Source organism: Danio aesculapii, chromosome 20 (assembly GCF_903798145.1).
Source record: "Danio aesculapii chromosome 20, fDanAes4.1, whole genome shotgun sequence".
NCBI lineage: Eukaryota > Metazoa > Chordata > Actinopteri > Cypriniformes > Danionidae > Danio > Danio aesculapii.
This window is the reverse complement of record NC_079454.1, coordinates 18,230,033-18,248,350: the sequence shown is the minus strand read 5'-3', so window position 1 is coordinate 18,248,350 and position 18,318 is coordinate 18,230,033. Positions and strand designations below refer to the sequence as shown.

The window sequence follows — 18,318 nt, the reverse complement described above, 5'->3', positions numbered from 1 at the left end:
AGGTGGCGCTATTGGCTCAAATTGACACAGGACACATACGAGCACAGAAAACTATACATTGTGTTAAGAACACGGGTAGTCTTTGCAGCGTATCTAAATTGTTTTATAAATTATGTTTTTCTAAATTAATTAAATAAATGTATGAAAATACACTGCAGGACACTAAATAGGCTACAGTAAACTGTATATATTTTTGTCAATATCTAAAATTGTGTTAAAATGATAGAATATGTAAATTAATAGAATATAATGTAAAAGGGTAGAATATTAGGTTACAATATCTCCTCATTTCACGGTCAACTTTACAAATATTATTAATTTATTATTTTCTTTTTGCACTTCTGAAAGTTGTGGCCAAGTTCTTAGATATGTAAAATCGGGCTGCAAAATAATGAATACTAGACTACAGTAAATAGAAAAAGGTTTAAAGAAGATAACTAGGGTATAACAAGACAAACGAGCATATTTAAATTTAACTACACTGTAAAACCCAAAAAGTTAGGTTCCTCAAACCATTTGAGGAAACTAATCGCAGCAAACCATTTAAGTGCAACTAATCCTAATGAGTACTGTGAACCTAATCTGTTTGAGTAAACGAAGCAATCTGAGCACAGTAAAACCCAATAAATGAAGAGAACTCAAACCAACTGATTACTGTAATGCAACTCAAACCATTTGAGGAAACCGATTGCTAAAAACCATTTGAGTTAAAAAAAACTAATCTATATGAGTACTGTGAACTTACTCCATTTAAGTTAAAGTAATGAGGCATTTAATTAACTCATTACCTTCAACACTGAGTTCAAAACTCTTTTGAGTAGAATTAACTTTCAGCAAATTTTGATTTAAATACACTCATTTAATTTAATAAAGTTGACTTGATAAAGTGTACTGTAAAATAGAATTTAGTAAAGTTTGGTGAATTGGACAGTGGAATGTGTGTTACAAAATGTAGCCCATGAAAACAGTTTTTCAACAAAACAATAATTGTTCTCAAATGAAAATATTTTTTTTTCATTTATTTCACCTGATAATTAACAGACAACCTGTGAAGTGAAGTTCCAGGAATTCTTGCCGTGACGCATCACGTTTAGGCAGTTTTATTCATCTTTAGTAATATAAATTTGGCTGCTTTTTTATGCAATAAATTATTATTATTATTATTATTATTATTAGATTTTCTACAGAACACTGTTGTCCGTGCGTTATGGATAACCTAACTCCCCTAGTAAGCCTAATTAAGCATTTGAAATTTGACTTTAAGCTGAAAACTGGCATCTTGCAAAATAACTGGGGGTAAAATATTATCTACTGGCAAAAAAGCTAATAAAAATTTGTTATTATTAATTACTTGTTTAAATGATTATGTTTCAAACATGATAATATGTCTTCTCTCCGTTTAACTAAACTTGGGAAATATATGAAGAGTTCATATGCAAAAACACCTGACTTCTGAAAATTTCTTCTAAAATTTGCATTTCTATTAGTCCAGGCTTACTGTGAGTAGGTTCAGTAATTTCGCCTTTATGGCAAAGAAGTTCCTTTCATGGTGTTCAAAGTGAAATAACTCAACATAAACAAAGGAGGCTAATGCTCATTTTCTATTGAAATTTTTGACGACACTTAGAGGTTTTTGCATCTCAACTCTTCATATTTATAAAAAACATTATTAAAATTCCATATACAATAACTAAGGATGCAATTCGGATGTTGACGTGTTTTGTATGTTGATGACGTATCATGTTATATCAGACCATATTAAGTTATCGAAACACGAATTTGAAAAAAAGCGCGCGAAAAAAGAAGGCTTTCTACAATAAGACGTAGCTTATATCTTAGTTGGTGGCTTTTCAGCCCAAACTCAAAGACAGAATCTTCAGTAAATTCCGAGGGATGTTTTTAACAGTCCACGGACAGCAATGCTGGTGGGCACGGAGACCCCCTCAGTATCCAAACTGCCGCCACTAGTCGCCCCCAGCGCCACACGTCACATCACGTCTGCACTTGAACTTGAATCCCATTCCACTCTTCAGAGGCAACCCCTACTGCCACACACACACACACACAGAGAGAGAGAGAGAGAGAGAGAGAGAGAGAGAGAGAGAGAGAGAGAGAGAGAGAGAGAGGAGAGAGAGAGAGAGGAGAGAGGAGAGATGAGAGAGAGAGAGAGAGAGGCGCAGGGTCCTCCCTGAGAGCAGCGTGAACGCGAGACGTAATTGCTCGGGTCCTGATTGATCTGGAGAGGAGGTGTTGTCTTCAGAGGTTGAGCCATTCCGCGCTCTGATGCCAAGCGCACATGGAGGACTGTGCCAAAGACTTCTCTCACCTGGCGAGCCCGCCGTCCACGGACCTTGGATTGCCTTCATAACAGGACAGCAACCCTATTTATGTCCTAGGGATTCCGAAAGAGCGAATATACGCGTTTTAAGACGGGGTTAAACAAGGTGCCGCGGGTCGGAGTGATTTTTTTTCTCGCCTCGGCGTCTCAGGTTAAGTTGGCACTTAGTTCAATTTTCACACCAGTCGAGCGCTATCTAGGCTGTTTGTAGAGACTGCGAGTGCTACTTTGAAGCGCAGAGGAACTATAGTATAAGCGAACTTACACCGGACTGTGGAGAAAAAAGTTTGGAGAGCTTCGGGAGCGCGCGCGCTGAGGGTCCGAGTGTCCGTGAGATGCTGCTGTAAATGCGGGGCGATGTCCCGACGGAAGCAAGGCAACCCACAGCATCTGTCCCTCACGCAGAGGGAGAACCTGCCGAGTGAGTACCAGACCCCCGTCACCTTTATCACACTGACCACACACACACACACACACACACACGCACGCACGCACACACACACACACACACGCACACACACACACACACACACACACACACACACACACACACACACACACACTGACATTTACAGTAGAGGGGCGATGAAACTGGAGAAACTTCTTTCTTTCTTTCTTTCTTTCTTTCTTTCTTTCTTTCTTTCTTTCTTTCTTTCTGTTCACTGTATACATATGTAACACAGGTCTACTAAATACACTCAAATATTTGTTAATCAGATAAGTCAACATGATTTAGTTCTTTTCAATGTAGAATTTCCAGCTGTTTGTTCAAACTACTTATTTTAAATGAGCTGAAACAACACAATTCTTGAGTTTTTTGTGGGACAACTTAATTTTTTAATGTTCAGTCCACTTAACTTAATTCCTTCTTGTTGTCCCAAGACAAACCGATTGTGTGGAACCCAGTATTTCTTACAGTGCCTTACTTATGATCATTAGCTCTTAAAATCAGCTCATTTTGGAAAAGTACTCATTGCATATTTATATATTTTTTTTAAAAAAGTATTCTTTGCATATTTATAAAATGCAAAGTTTGCAGAAATTCAAAAATTCTGCTAAATATAATTATGTCAGCTATTCGTATGTAATCAGAGTGTGTGGTTAACATTAATAAACTAGCAATTGGGGCCTCATGGTTTCCTGATGTCTTCTTGACATAACATAAAATTCAAAGCGTACAGTTTTTTATGACTGTGAAAGACCCACGCATTTATCTGCTCTGTTCCTATCAACACACACTCACCTATTTTCTATTATTGTGTCTCACACACATGCCAGCACACAGTACATGTTTTATCAAGTTTAGCTTGCGTAGTTTATTTAAGAGGCCCAAACTTTACATCATACATTTTTAAAGTTGTTTATTTGTATTTAATCATTATTTTTATTTTAATATCTGTTTTAATGGAGGTCTTTGGTGCTGACTGTTCAAAACAACATACTCATCACATTTTCTTTAATTTATCCTTTTATCTGAGATGCTTTACACACTCTTTCCACTATAAAACTTTATGTAAAAATGCCAAGTACTTTAAAAACATCAGTTAAATCATTGCTAACCCTATTTAGGTTTTCCTTTGCTGTACTCTTTATTTCCCTAAAAGCTTTTTTATTTTATTTCACACAATAAAAAAGAAGCATAAATGAGCTGAAAACGTAAACATCATGCAAATTGTTTACAAAAAAAAAACATAAAATGACGCCAACAATAAGATCTTCACAAATGTTTATAACACTGAGTGTAGCCACAAACAATAAAAGGCCAATGAGTAATACTTTGCATATCATTGATTTATGAGTTTAATTGGTGAAATAAACTTCTCTTCTATTCTTTTGTGTTAAATATATCTCTACCATACATTATTTATATACAGACACATATCTAACAAATAATTATATATACAAATTGTTCCATTTAGAATTTCTTTGCTGATTTATTATTCTCACTGCGTTATTCATTTGGGTATTTACGGTTTCGACTGAGAATGTGGGTTCAATGCGAAGGCGTGCCTTCCTGAACATTTTCTCATTCAGTGGTGAGTAGATGGTCTTTACACGTCAAATTTTGCACCGATAATGATGCTGATGTTGCCCGTTTTTTAAAAATGTGCAGACAGCAGACGAGAAAACGTGTCAAAGGAGTGGGTGGGATTTTTCGGAGAGCCGGTGGCCTGTGAATTCAACCCACTAGTTTATTTCACTTGCTGCGAATTATTTAGTCAATTCAGTTCATGTTTGTTTCTATAGTGCTTTTACAATGTAAATTGTGTCAAAGCAGCTTAACATAGAAGTTCTAGTATTTAGCCAATATCTTTTTTTTTAGGCAATTTTTTTTAACTTGCAGAATAAACGTTTTGGTAACACTATAGTTTAAGTGACAACTAACTGCTGGCTTATTATTAAGATATGAACTTTTTATTAGCACTTATAAAGTATGAAATTATTCTATATGCCCCATACCTTAACCTAACCGCCTTAATAACTATTAATAAGCAGGTAATTGATCTAAAATTCTTAGATAATGGTTTGTTAATAGCAAAAAATGTATCTTAAAATAAACTGTGACCACTCTTTCTATTGATTAACAATAAAAAAAACTACAATATCAAACACATTACAGCAAAACCCGTCCAGTGTGAAAGTCTGCAAGTGTTATTGAGCAGAATAATTATACTAAATACGTGTTTAGTTCAAACATAATTAGTCTGCCGGTGTGTGTGTGTGTGTCAGCTGGCAATTGTGCAGTTTACATTACACAAACTATACACTTATCGCATGTGTACAGAGTGTAAACGGACACTTTTTTTTAAAAAGTGGACACAGGTTTGCACGCCAACCTCCATTCCAGGCTTCACAAGCAAGATCACGCTCCTTCAGCGGTGTCTGTCTGCAGGGGGAAAACCGAAGTGCCCTCATTTGGCTATGTCAATGCTCTTGGCACAAAACATGTCAGTTAGCTGGAGGTTGCACAATAGAGAGATTCCGCCCTGAGCGACAGCACCTATAGATCACACTCCAAAGAGAGAGAAAGAAAAAAAATAAAACCAAGGAACTGGAATATCAACATACTTCGCGTCTTGAAACGAGCGCGGGGTGCACTCTCCGCCCGCATGAACATGTACAGGTGTGTGCATTAAAAGCAGACCTAAAATGGCAGGGCAATCTCATGAAACACAAGCGCAAGACAATGCGGGTTCTTGAGGAAGTCGCTTGCTTTCCGTATTTTTGCGTCTCATGTGAACATGTATGAATGATTCATTGCATGAGTGTTTTGGATGTGTTGGAAATGTTAAACTGTGGGTGGGGGCCGTCCATTAGGGCTCTTAAAATGTAAAACGACTCTCGTTTGAATGTTGGCACGATGTTTGCGAGGGGCTGTGGTCACTTTACTTATGCGTCATGCTAATAAAATGCAAGGCATGACTAGCAGGTCTTTGATTTTTTAGATCTTAAAGGGTCAGATTAGCATTTTACTACTGGTCTACGTCTTTAGGAGGGATTTTACAATGATGTCCAGCCTCTTTGTATGTGTGTGCATGTGTGTGCTTTGAAAGGACTTACTTCACAGACTTGAGTGCTGTTTGATGGACGTGTGGTTAGCCGCTAATTTTGCACATTTTGACCTGACTTGGCTAATATATTTCTGCAGAATATTGTATTATTGAAGCTAAGCTTCAGTAAAGGTGTAAAAGTGCATGCTTGAAGCTGATAGGGGGTGCTGTAAGCCCTTTATGAGAGGGAAAGTGATGGAGAGGGTGTATGTGTGTGTGTTTTCTTTGAGAATCTGATTACTGCCTTCAGGAAACGTGATAACTGTATTTAGAATGGTTAATACCCCGAATTGCTATCTCTTCTCCCAAGTGTATCATTTCCACAACAGGCTCGCACTATAAATCTCTTATCATAAGCTAAAGGTAATTAATTCGATTTATTAGAGTATAGATTTCACCCTGGGGAGAGCTAACATGGACCCACTGTGCTCGTAGCTTCGAAACATTTCACATCCTTTCCTCTAACTAACTTTTTAAAACAATATTCAGTGGGTTATGTGTGTTTTGAGGAAGGGGGCAACATGTGCGTTTCAGAATTGTGCTTATTTTTGTTTGGCACCCATCCAGGAGCAGTTGAGAGGCCTTAAATGAAGATAAGAATGATCTTTTTTTTGTAAATGCACCTGTAATCACACACGAATCTCGTCGTCGCACGTGTTGGAGACGTTACAGTTCTGCAGACATGTTTTACTCTGGATGCGTTTTGGCGCTGTCTGTCATCCGCTGTGCGTGCTTCTTTAATTGCTATTATTTTAATTCAAGGTCATAACCATAAAAAAGGATCTGACCTCGAACGACTCGTTATATAAATGAAGCATTAATCATTATTCACAATTACTGGAAACAGTTAATCATTACGCAGCTTTTTAAACAATGTTTTTGTTTACTCCTTTTCTTTTATTAGCCTACTAATTATTTTAATTACTTTAGATTAATTACTGTTAAAATGTTTTTATTTTTCTTGACGTATGCAAGAATTCTCATTAGGCCACTTTTTGTTATTTCTGTCTTTATGTTTGAGTTTTTTTAACATGTATGTTTGTTTTTAGTCTTACATTTTATTATAAGCATAAAAATATATAGAATACGTACAAAAACTGATGATTATGTTGTCCAGAATCATACGAGAGTGTTTCACAGAACATATCCTTGAGTGCAAATCAAACAGGAAGTTTCGTCCAAAGAAATTAACAGCTTAAATAACAAATGATTTTTATTATTAGTTATAAAGAAATAGTAAACAGTGGTGTTTCATTTTCCCTAATCACTCACACTAGACTCATAATAGATACACAATCCATTACACAAAATGACTGTAGGTGCTTGTTCAAACTACTTATTTAAAATGAGCTGAAACAACACAATTCGTATGCTTTTTTGGGAATAACTTAATTGTTTTAACTTAGTTGTTAATGACATTAACTTAATCGATTTATGTTGGGACAACATGAAGGAATTGTGTGGAACCCAAGATTTTTTTTTGTAGATTTTGTGTAGATTACACACTTTTTATTTGTATAATACTGTAAATTATGTGAATAACAATAATAATAATAATAATAATATTTATTTATTTATTTATTTATTTATTTATTTATTTATTCTTCAGTTTACTTTTAAGCTCTCTTTCTCTAAAGATTTTCTGTTATTTATGTCTTTATGCTTGCGTTGATTGCTGGGATTCAGAATCTGACACTATTAATGAGTTTTATAAACATGCATGTTTGTTTTTAGTCTCACATTTTATTACAAGCATAACTAAATATATAGAATACATACAAACACTGATGATTATGTTGTCCAGCATCATTCGCCCAAAGAAATTCACAGCTTACATCACAAATATGATTTTTATTATTAGTCATCACGAAATAGTAAACAGTGGTGTTTAATTTTCACTAATTACACACACTAGAATCATAATAGATACACAATACCCTACACAAAATTATTTTAGGTGCTTGTTATTTAAAATGAGTTGAAACAAACAACACAATTCTTATACTTTTTTGGGGACTACTTAATTGTTTTATATTCAATCTACTTCAATTTATAAAAAATTATGATGTTTTAAAAACAATAATGACATAATCGATTTGTTAGGACAACATGAAGGAATTCTGTGTAATTGTAGATTACACACTTTTTATTGTATAATACTGTAAATTCTCTTATTATTATTATTATTATTATTATTATTACTATTATTATTATTATTGTTATTATTATTATTATTATTATTATTATTATTATTATTATTATTATTATTATTATTATGCGAGTAATAATAATAATTATTATTATTTATTTATTTGTACTTCAGTTTTCTTTTCAGCTACTTTCTCTAAATATTTATAGTCCAGCTTCTGCTTGAAATCTCGCACAACACACACATCATTTGCTATCCACCTGTGGCTCTCAGCACCTTCATCCTATTGTGTCCACTGTTTGCGTTTGGCCCCGTCTGGAGCTGTGCGGACTCCTTCCCAGCGCACCCTCTGCGCACAATACCGTGGCATTGGATGCATTCCAAGTCCACAAATGTTTGTGTTCTCCTCCCTGGCATTATTCCACCGCTCTGGGGGTCTCCTGTCAGCCAGAGAACCAGAGCCGCAGACAGCCGAATGTGTGGCAGCGTACCCGTGTGCATCCTTCAAAGCATGTGTGTGATCTCTGGTATAACGCTCGTTTACCAGAGATATCACATGCTGCGAGGGGAAAAAAACAACTATGGTCAGACTTCTTAAAGATTTTTTGTGAGCCTTAGACGTGAAGTAACCTAATGCACATTCTCTGATGTCTGGGCTTCATTTTAAGGCATCTGCAACAATGTAGTACATCTCAATTATTAATATGATACAAAGCATGTGTAGTGTAGATACATGCGCTTACATTATACATATTCAGTAATTTAATTCAAGCATAATGTAAACACATGTATCTACACTACACATGTGCTTACATTATACATATTCAGTCATTTTTTATTTTATAATTTTCTGATGTCAGTTAAAGGAGGTCTGCTATATTTTAATATGTGCAATTGAATAATTTAATAATACATAAACACTGTTCTCTGATATTGGAGAATTGTTTACTATGTGCTACTGGCTGGGCGGTGCTATTTTATATCTCATATCTATATTTTTTTATATAGGTTTGCATGGACAAAAGGCCTTTATATAATAAATACGCTTGAATATTTAAGAAAAGAAAAAGGACTTGATCTTATTTGATTAGTTAGTATTTTATTTTTAACCTTATCAAATGCAATTACAGCTGTAAACTAGTATAAAGTTTACTAACACCTACACATTTATCCATCTTTAAACCTACCCATACCCCTAAACCCATCACTAACCATATCCCACTTCAATGTCAACTAAAGTGTTTTGCAATACAACATGAACATGAATAAAAACACGTATAGTAAGTTGTTTGATGTATAGTAAGTAAACAGTAGTTACAGGCATATAATAATGGTTACCTGACAGGTTTTCAGTTTATTTTGCTTCATATATAGAAACAAATTTGTTCTGCTGATTCCACTGCACATTGTAAAAAATGATATGACAAAAATTCATGGCAACATATTGATTTATGTTACTTTAACTTATTTTGATATGTTAATCAGGTTTCAACTAATTGTTTTCAGTTATACAAGGTTTAAATCAGTGTTTTTAGTCAGTTTGACTAATGTAAGTTGAGATGAATAGAGTTCATTTGATTTAATTAAACAATTTAAGTGAGTAAGATTCATATTATGAAAGTGACATTTCAGTTATTTGGACATAAATAAGGTAACATCAGATAACATCTTCTCACAGACATAAAATGTATCTAGGTAATTAAAAAGAAAATAAAGCTTAAATATGGAAATATAAATATATTTAACACTTCAAAACAGTTTTTTTCCTTTCAAAATACTTAATATAAACAACCGTACACTTTTCTGGCATCTTTCTCAGCCTCATGCACATGCAGTCAAGTTGGCCATGCCCACTTATTTACATTTTATGGTATACACAGAATAATTAAGTGTTTTTCGTTACACATTTCATCCTGTGGTAGTGATGTATACCGTCATACCTCCCAGGCCTAGCTATATATTATAATATTTTGTTACAATACATGTATAGTGATGATAATAATATTAAATAATGATGATGATGATGATGATGATGAAGATGATATTAACTTCAGTAATTTAATGCATATTCAATGTTCTCAGTTAATGAAGACTTGCTTTATTTTGAGTGATACAATATAATAATATATTTAAATGAATTGATCTCTTATAGCACATTACATAGTATAGATACCAGTCTTTACATTTTCAAAATAACCATTTGCAATTGTCTAACTTAATGCATATATCAGTGAATTAAGAAATGGTTTATTTTAAGATGTCTTTTCCTATGTAATAACATTTAAATTAATAACTTGTTACAGTTATTTCTCTAACTCAATACGTTTACTGTTCTCCGATGTCAGTTAATGAAGACCTGCTTTATTTCAAGTGTTATTTTCTACTATGTAAGAATATTTAAAATAAAAATGTGTTATGTTAATGCCATACATAGTGTAGAGACAGTGCATGAATTTAAATGTGACTCGTTTTTAAAATACTTGCACACAATTACAGCTGTAAATAATTTAAGTATACTAACACCTACACCTTTACCCACTTTTAAACCTACCTATACCACTAAACCCATCACTAACCATATCCCACTTCAATGTCAGCGAAAGTGTTTTGCAATACAACATGAACATGAATAAATACACATTTAGTAAGTTGTATTGACGTACAGTCATCTAATAATGGTTACCTGACAGGTTTTCACTTTATTTCGTTTTATATATAGGCTTATATGACTAAAATTGCAGTTATTTTGTTATATATTGCGTAAATGCTATCGATTTTAATGTCTTATGTTGCACAGGTGTATTTTTGGCAATAGCTATAAATACATTTAACGGGTCATAGATATTGACTTTTCTTTTAATAAAACATGATTAGAATATTAAGTAAAGATGATGTTCCTTAATATATATATATCAAAACTCAAATTTTAGTTAGTAATGTGCATGACTTTATTTAGATAACTTTAAAGATGCTTTCTTTTTTTGCAGCATTAAGATTTATATACACACTCAGATTCCAGAATTTCAAATATGTGTATCTCGGCTAAATATTGTTCTGTCATAACTTAAAGCATTTATTATAATATTTTTTATTCAGCTTTAATATTATGTCTAAATCAAATTTTTTAAAGAATTGACACTTATGAATTGTTTTGTGATCCAGGGTCACATATTTCATTTCTTCATTTGAATTTTGCTTTCGTTTTAATCATGAATTAGTAGCTTTTCATTAACTGCTGTTCTCTCACAAAACCTCAAGGGCTTGCAAACCCCACATTTGGCACAACCCAGTCCTAAATGTAATACAGATCAAGAATCAAATATCAGATTTTCACAAAACGTCCCAGCAGATTGCAGGTCACCGTGTTTGAGTCAAAAATTGGGAGTTAGATTTCAGTGTGTTCTTCCCAGGGCTCCTACACAGTGTGTACTGAAGAATGTGTTTGTTCATCAGATGGAGACTGGAGTTGATTTGCTTTCGGATCTCAAACTACTGCTGTTTTTTTTTTTCTCCGTCGTAGTTATGCACTCTGCGAGTCTGTTTTGTATCTGATTGTGGTTTTATGTGTTGAGTCAGATCCATTTCACAGTAAATGGTGTATTGACTGTTTTATCACTGCTAATACAGCAAGAAAACACAGTGAGATGCCAGACAGGGAATTTTGAGAGGCTGCAGAATGCTGAAGACGTACTGTAGTCTATTTTCACATATGAGACGACTGTTTTTGAGGCTCCTTAACCACTGTTCCCAACATGCACCTGTGATGCAGCGGCATGCAATGCGACCCGAGGCTGAGAGCGTATTTTGAGGCTGTTTTTGCGGCTTTCGTGAGCGCTAGTGTGTCTGCTGAGATATACCTGTATGGTGCATGTGCACCTCTTCAACATCCGTCCAGCATGCAGAGAAGTAGACCGGAAACACAGATACCACTGCAACACTTCTGTGACTGTACTACCTGTTACACACACATACACACGCACATACGGACGCACACACATACGCACACACACATACGCATACACACATACACATACACACACATACGAACGCACATATATGGATATACACACAAATGCACTCACACACACACACACGTACAAACACATGCACAAACACACACACATACACACAAATACAAATGCACACACACACACACACACATCACACACAAATGGTGTATTGACTGTTTCATCACTGCTAAACACATACACAAAAGTACACACACAAACACACACACACAAACGCATACACACACGTACCCATACTCACAAGACAAACATTCAGAAGCACACACATACACACACAAACAGACAAGCATACACAGTAACTAAAACACACGCGCACAAATACACACAAACACAGACACACAAACGCATACACATACACACAAATGCACAAACATACACAGGCAAACGCAGACACAAACACACACAAGTAACCATGCAGAAAAAACACAGACAGACACACACAGAGATGTACACACACATTCACACAGAAAAACACAGACAGACACAAACACGTGCAATCACACACACTTATACAAACATAGCACACACACACAAACACACATCCCCTCCGCTGATCTTACTGTGCAGCTCACAGGTGTTAGTGTAAACTGTGTGCACTTTGGTTTTTGAGGACAGAATCAAACATTCACGATACAAGAGATATGAGACTAGGAAGACCCTTTCAAATCCACAGAAACAACAGACGTGATCTAATCTTCATGATAAGAAAAACAGTTTCTTACGTTGCAAACCAAAAATCTTATGGCATTTCTGATAAATAATTAAATAAATAAATGAGTAAGTAAAAAAACAAATACATAAATACATCTTTTTTTAAATAAGATGACAATAACCACAGATCAGTTCCACAAATAGACACAAACACATCTGAATATCTAAATATCTGGTCACACTTTTTAAAGGTTCAATTCAGCCATAAACAAACACTAAGCTATAACTTTGCCTCTATCAGTTCGTAATATGCAGCTTATTATTAGTTAGTAAGGTATAGTAGTAGGCATGGGCTGGTATAAGATTCTGACGGTATGATAACCTTGGATAAAAATTTCACGGTAATGTGATTACTGCTCTAAAATATATCCTTTTAAAATGTCTGGGTAAAACCAAAAAAGGTTTTACCCTTTTAAACACAATATATTTTATTTTAAGAAACATATTTTGGAACAGTAAACTTGTCATGCCATATAATTCAAATGAATCTTTGACTTCTGCTGTCTTTCAAAAACAGATTTTTTTTTTACAATTTAAAACAGCATCGTTGGATATCTTTTCTGCTGGAGAAACTGTTGTCCTAAAAACTAGACAAAAAAGAAGTAAATAAAAAATTGTACCTTAGGAACGGTATTACAGAAAATGTTGACGGTTTTAAAACCTTGACTTTTCCAAACAGCGTTATACCTTGAAAACGGTTATCGTCCCATGCCTATAGTTACGTTTTGGTATTGGGTAGGATTATGAATGAATGTAGAAAAAGATCATGCTGAATATACAGTTGAAGACAAAATTTATTAAAATTTTTAATTATTTCCCAAGTGACGTTTAACTGAACAAACTAATGTTTATTTGCTATTATACTTTTTTTTTTTTTTTTTTTGGAGAAAGTCTTATTTATTTTAGCTTGGCTGAAATAAAAGCAATAAGTGTATTTTTAAATGAATTTTAAGGTCAATATTTAATTTAATGAAATAATAATTTAATACTTATAATATTTATTTTGATTTATTTTAATAAAATTTAATTTTATAAAAGGCTAATAACTTTGTTAATTCCATATGTTAACAACAGGCATGCTAATAAGCAGCTAGTTACTGTAAGTTTAATAGTATTGCAAAAATTTCTTTATTTTTGAGATGTTGAGAAAATATTAGACTTCTTTGAGTAACGAGTAATCAATTGAATTACTGCTTTCTCCGTTACAATGCCATTACCATTAAAATAAAATGCGTGATACTATAATTGAGAACACTGAAGTGGTTTTCATGAGAGCAGTGTCTCTCTTAGCCAGCCATAGGACCTCTCTGGTGTGTGTGTTCGGGGCTGGAGCAGGACACATAACCAACCAGTGATGATGATCGGTGTGTCTGTGAACGTGGTGTAACTGAGAATGTGATGATTGGCTTTGATAGAGTACATTTACATCGTTTGTTAATCAAAGGCAGAGTAGGTCGGGTGTTCATACAAACACATGCACAGTCAGTGCAGGAGTGGACTTAACCAACAAGCGAGGTAAGCTTCAACCATTTCCAAAAAGCCTGTATAAATTATTTAGCGTTTTTAAAATTATAAATTTACCATTATATGTTGTAAATCTGTCTATAACCATTCGGATTTCAATGTTATTACTAGGGATGAACTGATATTTCAGCTTTTAATCGAATGAAAAGTTAATTTAGATGAGCCAATATTCAAAAAATGCAGTAAAGTAACTGTGATGTTTGGCTACACATCGAATCTGAGGTCTGATCTCATATTTCTCCTGGTGTCATCCAGACATCGATACGGAGACGCCACACAAGTCAAGTCGCAAAACTGAGACTGGTACCGGCTGACAGAATAGCTAAAGCATTTGTCAAAACACAGTCCTGAAATTAACAGGCATAAATATCTTTGAGCCAAAAAGCCTATCTGTAGGATATCTGTAAAAACACAATCAGAGCCAATGTTATGTAGAAGTTGTGCCTAATAATTATATTAATTAGAATAAAATGAAAACCAAAATAAATAATTCATAGCATTTTTCATTTGATAAAAAATATGCGGAAACAAAAAAACAAAAACAAAGAATTTGCATTAATGTGCTTTAATATTAATAAAAATATGCTTAGCCTATTTAAGCTTAACGGCTATAAGCTGCCAATAGGCAAGCCATTCAATAAAAATGATTTTACTGTGTTCTGGGTTATAATGTATATTTTACAATACAAACTAAATGTAGCATGTCTCGCTGTTATTTAAAACATGCAATGCACAACACACCAGAGCTGTAGGTCTGTGTATGCAGTGTGTAAACTTACAGGGAGGCATGGGTCAGTAGTCATACTGCGCACCACGTTATTGAACTCCAATATCTCTGAGGGAGATGATGTTACCAGATATTAACTTAACAAGAACTTAACTTATGCCAATATTAACTTAAGATATTTTAAAAATAAAAAGCATTTAAAAAAAAGAGCAACACGCAAATATGCAACAAATAAAACTGGTCCCGTGAAGTTTAGCTTTGTCATCTTGCCAGTGTTGTGTAGTGTGTATCAGCGCATGTCAACTGCCGCTGGTGAGAGAGAGAGAGAGAGAGAGAGAGAGAGAGAAAGCACGCATGAGAGCTCAAGACGGTATCGATATAACCAAAAGCAAGATCATGTCATTATAAATATTCCATTAACGATATCGTAATATTTATACATTTGCGTGGTGTTTATTGAAATTGTGTGATCTGTATAGGCTGTCTGATCACGGCATTTCTGTGTGGAGTTTGCATGTTCTCCCTGCATTTGCGTGGGTTTCCTCTGGGTGCTCCGGTTTCCCCCAAAGTTCAAAGACATGCAGTACAGGTGAATTGGGTAAGCTAAAATTGTACGTAGTGTATGAGTGTGAATGAGTGTGTATGGATGTTTCCCAGAGATGGGTTGCAGCTTGAAGGGCGTCCGCTGCGTAAATCGTGCTGGATAAGTTGGCGGTTCATTCCGCTGTGGCAACCCCGGATTAATAATGGGACTAATCCAAAAAGAAAATGAATGAATGAATATAAAATGAGTTCTAGCTTGTTTAGCTGTGATCATTATGCAAGGATCATATTTCATATTCGGTTTATTCTTCAGTAACCTATAGATTCGTTAATAATGTATTTTATAAACAGATTGTTTATAAGGACTAAACTACTAATATATAATACATTAGGCTTATTAATACATTAAGGCATAATGTATTAGCTTACCCAATTCATCTACAGCACATGTCTTAAGACTGTGGGGGAAACCGGAGCACTCGGAGGAAACTCACACGAACACAGAGAAAACATGCAAACTTCACACAGAAATGCCAACTGACGCAGCCGGGGCTTGAACCAGCGACCTTCTTGCTTTGAGGCGGCAAATAGTTTGATATATAAATTTTTAATTAAACAGATACACTCAAAAAAACACATTTTTCTTGCTGTTGTTTCAAACTACTTCTTGAGTTTTTTAGGACAACTTAATTGTTTTGTGTTCAATGCACTTAAATTTGTTAATATAATAAATTTAATTTCATTGATTTGTGTTGGGACAACATGAAGGAGTTGTGAGGAACTCAGCATTTTTTACAATCTACAGTTGCTTTTGTTAGATAGACTGATTTGTGAGAACAGCTGCCAATGCATGTGTGGAAAATGTTGGTCCTTGAAGTCATTTAAAAGATTGTGCATTGTCTGTCGAGTCTGCAGTACATACAATATCCCAACAAGCAAGTTAATCATGTCTGGACCAGTTTGATAGCCAGACTGAAAAACAGATATGCAACTCACAATAACCGAAGAACAAAAATCACAGACACACCAATAGCGATTTGTCATTTAGAAACCTGACAGGTAGTTTAATTAGTTAAACCAACTCTTTTAAATTCAGCCCAGTCAAGGCGGGGCGATCATGTGTTTATTAGATTACACATTTTAAGTACTGTTAAAACAGCAGCATGATGATTGTTCAAAGAGTTTTATTAATTGTATAGAAAAATAGCTGTAAGGAGATAGACAAAATAGACATATAAAACGACATTTCAAAACATTTTAAGGAAAAGTACCAGCCTAAAGTTGACTTTTCGTTATTTAATCATTACAAACTTGTTTTTGCCACAAATTAATTTGTCTTTCAAAGAAGCTTCTTGTCGCTCTTTTGCTTACAGTCACAGTTTATTGTTACTGGTCGTCTGGGTTCATATCATCGTTTTGTGATGAAAGAACAGCATCATATTTCACTGAAAATATTTCATTAGCCCTCCTGTGAAATTTGCCATTCTTTTTCCAAATATTTTCCAAGTGATGTTTAAGAGAGAAAGGACACGTTTTACATCTGGAGAAAGTCTTACTTCTTTTAGTTTGTCTGGAATAGAAGCAGTTTTTAAATTTGTTAAAATGAGTTTTTAGGGTCACTAATATTGGTAACACTTTATTTTGATGGTCCATTTGAGTATTAGTAGACTGTCTGCTTAATATCTGTTGATATGCTCCTTCAACAGACATTTAACTGACTACAAGAAACTTTGCAAGTACATGTCAATTTACAATAACCCTAACTCCAATCCCAACCTAACAATCTACTTATAATCTAATGAGAATTAGTTGGCATGATGCAATGTAACTTAATTCAACAAACGGACCATCAAAATAAAGTGTGACCCTATTATTAGCCCCTTTAAGAAATTACTTTTTTGATTGTCTACAAAACAAACTGTTGTCCAATAACTTGGCTAGTTAACAAAATAAACTATAGTTAAACCTTTGAATAGCATTTTAGGCTCAATACTTTTACCATTTACGAAAGTAAAATAGTATTATTTATTATATATTATGTTGAGTGGGTAGCACGGTGGCGTATTTGCCCTCTCGCCTCACAGCAAGAAGATTGCTGGTTTGAGCCTCGGCTGGGTCATTTGGCATTTCTGTGTGGAGTTTGCATGTTCTCCCTGTGTTCACATGGGTTTCCTCCAGGTGCTCTGATTTCCCCCACAAGTCCAAATACATGCGGTACAGGTGAATTGCGTAAGCTAAATTGTCCGTAGTGTAATGGTGTGTTAATAGAAGTGTATGGGAATTGTGTGGGTGCTCCGGTGTCCCCCACAAGTCCAAAGACATGCGGTATAGGTGAACTGGGTAAGCTAAATTGTCCGTAGTGTATATGTGTTAATGGAATGTATGGATGTTTCTCAGTGATGGGTTGCAGCTGGAAGGGCATCTGCTGCGTAAAACATATGCTGGATAAATTGGCGGTTGATTCCGTTGTGGCGATCCCAGAATAATAAAGGGACTAAGCCGAAAAGAAAATGAATGAATGAGTATATTATGTTAAAATATTAAACATTAGTCATTAAAACTATTATGTGTAAAGTTAAACCTTGTATAACTTTAAAAAATGGTTGAAACCTGAAAGCTTATTAAAATAAGTGTATAACATGAAAAACATGAATTTCAGCGAATACTTAAATATATATATATGTTTATAAAAGACTCTAGTGTGCTGTATAGTGCTTGATATGTTTATTTTCATTTTTTGGATGCTT

General features: G+C 34.5%; 1 protein-coding gene across 1 annotated transcript in view; it reads left to right on the top strand.

Annotated features, from left to right (window-relative positions):
- Positions 1-2,178: 2,178 nt before the first annotated feature.
- bcl11bb (BCL11 transcription factor B b) overlaps positions 2,179-18,318 on the top strand; it is a 54,980-nt gene continuing 38,840 nt past the window's right edge. Inside the window, exon 1 of the mRNA XM_056480802.1 lies at positions 2,179-2,759. Within this exon, the coding sequence (XP_056336777.1) occupies positions 2,696-2,759 (64 nt within the window). The 5' untranslated portion in view covers positions 2,179-2,695. The remainder of the gene's footprint in view (positions 2,760-18,318) is intronic.